Source organism: Cervus canadensis, chromosome 11, assembly GCF_019320065.1.
Source record: "Cervus canadensis isolate Bull #8, Minnesota chromosome 11, ASM1932006v1, whole genome shotgun sequence".
Classification (NCBI taxonomy): Eukaryota; Metazoa; Chordata; class Mammalia; order Artiodactyla; family Cervidae; genus Cervus; species Cervus canadensis.
Window position 1 is genome coordinate 71,977,207 of NC_057396.1, and position 5,266 is coordinate 71,982,472.

Sequence of the window (5,266 nt, forward strand, 5' to 3'; positions counted from 1 at the left end):
TAAAGCTGAGTGCCGAAGAATTGATGCTTTTGAACTGTGGTGTGGAGAAGACTCTTGAGAGTCCCTTGGACTGCAAGGAGATCCAACCAGTCCATCCTAAAGGAGATCAGTCCTGGGTGTTCATTGGAAGGACTGATGTTGAAGCTGAAACTCCAATACTTTGGCCACCTCATGTGGAGAGCTGACTCATTGGAAAAGACCCTGATGCTGGGAAAGACTGGGGGCAGGAGGAGAAGGGGATGACAGAGGATGAGATGGCTGGATGGCATCACCGAATCGATGGACATGAGTTTGAGTAAACTCTGGGAGTTTGTGATGGACAGGGAAGCCTGGCGTGCTGTGATTCATGGGGTCGCCAAGAGTCGGACACGACTGAGTGACTGAACTGAACTGAACTAAAGTTCATAAATAAAAAAAAATTGTCAAACTATCACCTTGGGGAAATGCTTAAATAAAGTGTTAAGGGAAAATGCTGAATATATTACTATGAATACATTTCATTCAAATTCATAGAAATGTTTTTGTAACTGAAAAGAAACAACCACAAGAAATTCACTGAGATAATAATGGCTTCTAACTTCTAATCATATTTTCACTACTTTCCAAAGTATCTCTAATGAATATGTTGAACTTGAGCAAACTAGCTAATCTCCCTGAGCCTAATTTTCCTTATCTGTAAAATGGGGATAAGGACAGTAAATATATGGATTAAATAACAAATGTATTATTTATTTATTTATATTTTATTTTTATTATTTTATAATACGGATCATAAAAGTAAAGTTCATATGATGCAGATGATGTTCTCTGGGAGAGTCTGGGTCAGAACAGAGTCTCATGAGTGGAAGGGAAGTGAGAATAAATCTTGACTTGCATCACCCTAACATGTTGTTCCCTCTTTGTCCTTAGAGGAACTGGCTTTAAGAGCAGGGGGGTGACTACCTTGCTCATTAGATATCCCAAATTTTATGATTCTTTGTACTAGAAATTTAATAAAAATGCTTGGAAATTAATGGAAATGGAAAATCACCTTGGCAATAAATCTTAGGACATGGCCCTTGCAAACCAATCTCCCACCTGAGAATGACGTGCAACCATTGAGATCTAATAATACTTGGTATTTACTGAGCACCTACTAAGGGTTAAGAACTGTGCTAAATACTCTTTTCTTAAAAAAATTATTTATTTTTGGTTGCACTGGGTCTTTGCTGCTGTGTGAAAATTTTCTCTAGTTGTAGTGAGCAGGGGCTACTTTTCATTATGGTGTGAAGACTTCAGAAGTTGTGGTACACAGTCTTAGATGCTCCGCAGCTTGTGGAGTCTCCCCGGACCAAGGATTGAACCCATGTCCCCTGCATTGGCAGAAGGATTCCTATTCACTGTGCCACCAGGGAAGTCCTCAATACTCTTACCTTATAATGGCAGCCTAGATGATAGGTATTATTATCTGACATAGGAGGAAACAGAGTTTCTAAGGGGTCAAGCAACTTGTCCAGTGTCATCCAGCGAGGGGATGGAAGCATTGGAAATCACTTTGACAGAATTTGTCTCTAGCAGCTAGCTTCTGGATGGCTGTGGTACTGCTTCCCAAAGCAGTTTTCATTTGATGGCCTAAACACCAGTTGTGCAGTTCCAAGCATCTGATCTCACATCAGAATGTCCTTGTTTTTTCTTTCTTTCTTTCTTTTTTTTTTAGCATGACAAAAGACCAGATAGAAACAATGGCTCTGTTACATTTATTACAAGACTAAATAAAAACAAAATATGGCAGAATTCTTTTTCATGAAAATAATGGTTAGGTTATTTATCTACTATCAAAGTCTGTTTTGGGGTCTACACAATGATTATATTATTATTATTATTTTTATAGCATTCTCCTTCAGGGGCAGGAACTGGCTGGCTATTTCCAGTGCTATCTCTCCTCTCTGCCTCATGGGTGAATTTAAACATCTGATCAAAACCATTTTCACAAATTGAGCAGGAGGTAGAAGAATCTTGCTGTAAGATACTGGATTTTAGGAAATTTCTGGATAAGGGAGAAGCTAATTAAGTCTGGGTAATATCCCAGGACATGACAATGTTTTCCTTGTTCTTGCCCCTGGCATTGTCATTGCTTATTGTTTTAATTTTCAGCTTGAAGTAGATTCAACTGCTTGAAGACAAGCAGTGTGTTTGGGGCCTGGATTTGGAGGTAGGAAGGAGTGGAAGAGGCTTTGAGTGGGAATTCTTTGTGTCAACCTTGGTGGGTCAATGCCCCAGGCATATCGATTCTTCCTTTCAGTCTTCTGTGAACCTTTTCCAGGATCCTAAGTCTCCTGGGAATGTAGGGGCTGGAGCTTCTCTAGTCCTTATGAAATGTGATCATCTTTTTAAAAACATTTATTATATTTATTTACTTATTTGGCTGTGCCATTTCTTAGTTGCAGCACTCAGGATCTTTAGTTGCGGCATGCAAACACATAGTTGTGGCATGTGCATTCTAGTTCCCTGAGCAGGGATTTAGCCTGGGCCCCTGGCATTGGGAGTGTAGAGTCTTAGCCACTGGACCGCTGGGAAAGTCCCCAAATGTGATCATCTCTACTGTTCTGCTGGGCTTCACTGGTGGTTCAGGAGGTAAAGAATCTGAGTGCAATGCAGGAGACCTAGGTTTGATCCCTGGGTTGGGAAGATCGCCTGGAGAAGGGAATGGCTACCCACCCCAGTATTCTTGCTGGAGAATCCCATGGACAGAAGAGCCTGGTGGGCTACAGCCCATGGGGTAGCAAAGAGTCAGACATGACTGAGCGACTATCACTTTACTGTCCTTCTATTCATAAATGTCATTTGCCTTTTTTAAAAAAAACCACCACAATAACAAGATACTTGTGATAAAAGCGCTACTCAAAACAGTCCTATACGATTTCACTTCCTTTTTCCCTACACTCTGCCAACCTGCCCTTGACTATGAAATGATTACCATCCAGCACTCTGCTTGTTACCGAGGTCCTCATGGTGGTTTTTCAAACTTACTGATTTATGTAGACAAAGCCCAGCTTTGTAATGTTGACATCTCTCACCTTCCCCCTTTAAACTGTTTTAAAATTTTATTCTATACATAGCCCTATGGGTAAGGACATTTGATATGGTCCTAGGCTCTTAATGGTCAGTGACAATCTTTGTTGGCACTTAGAGGGTTCAACAATTCTGTTGAATTTAATACAACTTTAAATCTCATAATCATTTATAGCATAGTATCTGAGACATTTGTTTATGCATTCACTTATTCTTTCATTTATTTATTTTACATGCTTTCCAATTTTCCCAGGTCTGTCTCTGGTCTTTGTTCTGATACATGTATGTTCTAGGGTAGATCTGTACATGAAATCTTACAGGGTCTAGATAACAAAATGCTTTCCACATACTGTATTTTAGCTATAGCATAGAAAGGAGTTATGAGTGTTAGTTATGACACCCATTGAAATAAGGTGTTAGAGTCATTATCAGACTTACAGTGTCCTGACTGCTGGATATGGGAAACCTTCTTTTAATTTTTTATTTTTTTTAATTGGACTATAATTGCTTTACAAAGTTCTGCTGTACAACAGCCGAGATTCGGCTATGAGAATGCAGATATCCCCTCCCTCTTGAGCCTCTCCCCCACCCCCCATCCCTCCCCCTCTAGGTCATTACAGATCACTAGACTGCGCGCCCTGTGCCATCAGCAGCTTCTCATAGCTGTCTATTCCCACATGGCAGTGTATGTATATGTCAACAATGTTCTCTGTTCATCCCGCCCTCCCTTCCCGCCACGGCGTCCACAAGTCCCTTCTCTATGGGAAGCTTTCTTATATCCTGCAGTTTGTGTCCTTGCAGACCTAACCCGATTGTCAGTGCTCAGGGAAGACAATCCATGGGCGCCAAGAACAACGTGACTGAGTTCGTCTTGCTCGGCCTTTTCCAGAGCTGGGAGATGCAGCGTGCCTGCTTCCTGGTCTTCTCCGTCTTCCACTTGCTCACGGTCCTGGGGAACCTTCTGGTCATCGTCACCATCAATGCCAGCAAGACCCTGCATGCCCCCATGTACTTCTTCCTCAGCCACTTGTCCTGTGCCGACATGTGCTATCCATCCGACACTTTGGTGGAGCGCAAGACCATCTCCTTCGAGGGCTGCATGACCCAGCTCTTTTCTGCCCACTTCTTTGGTGGCACCGAGATCTTCCTCCTCACGGCCATGGCCTATGACCGCTACGTGGCTATCTGCCAGCCCCTGCACTACACGACCGTCATGGGCCGCCGGAGGTGTGGCCTGCTGGCGGGGGCCTCCTGGGTGGCTGGCTTCCTGCATTCCATCCTGCAGACGCTCCTCACGGTCCAGCTGCCCTTCTGTGGGCCCAGTGAGATAGACAACTTCTTCTGTGACGTCCATCCCCTGCTGAAGCTGGCCTGTGCGGACACCTACGTGGTGGGGCTCATCGTGGTGGCCAACAGCGGCATGATTTCTTTAGTGTCCTTCATCATCCTTATCATCTCCTACGTGGTCATCCTACTGAGCCTGAGAAGCCGGTCTTCTGAGGGCCGGCGCAAGGCTCTGTCCACTTGCGGCTCACATATCATCACTGTGCTTCTGGTCCTGGTGCCCCCCATGTTCATGTACATTCGACCCTCCACCACCCTGGCTGCTGACAAACTCGTCATCCTCTTTAACATCGTCATGCCACCTTTGCTGAACCCTCTGATCTACACGCTGAGGAACAGTGAGGTGAAAAGTGCCATGAGGAAGATCTTCAGGGTCAAGGGGAGCTTGGGGGGAGAAGTGAAACTGCAAGGTATCTGATGAGCCTGGACTCGGGAAACTTCCTGTCTTTGTAGCATCTAAGATGATTTTGCATCTCTGGTCTGATGCTTGTAATGGCAACTCTTGCTCTTTTTCTAATAATATTCCACTTGTTCCCTTAATCTTCCAGTCATTAAATATTTATTATCTGCAATGAGTGAGGCACTGGGAATACAAATAAAAGTAAATTGTAATCACTACAGTCAAGGTGGGGTCGTAGTCCCGGAGGCTCATGTATGCTAAGTTGCTTCAGTCATGTCTGACTCTTTGCAACCCCATGGACTGTAGCCTGCTAGGCTCCTCTGTCCATGGGTGTCTCCTGGCAAGAAGACTTGAGTGGCTAGCTGTTCCGTTCTCCAGGGGATCTTCCTGATCCAGGGATTGAACCTGGGTCTCCTGCACTGCAGGCAGATTCTCTACCATCTGAGCCATGGTGGAAGGCTTTATGAGGCT

General features: G+C 44.1%; 1 protein-coding gene across 1 annotated transcript; it reads left to right on the forward strand.

Moving 5' to 3' along the window:
• Window positions 1–3,889: 3,889 nt before the first annotated feature.
• LOC122449339 (olfactory receptor 4S1-like) lies at window positions 3,890–4,813 on the forward strand. The gene has a single exon (XM_043480858.1). It carries the CDS (start codon window positions 3,890–3,892, stop codon window positions 4,811–4,813), a length of 924 nt encoding a protein of 307 aa, XP_043336793.1.
• Window positions 4,814–5,266: the final 453 nt, after the last annotated feature.

Coding starts and splice junctions, on each gene's coding strand:
- LOC122449339 (XM_043480858.1), top strand. CDS start 3,890: ATGGGCGCCAAGAACAACGTGACTGAGTTCGTCTTGCTCGGCCTTTTC.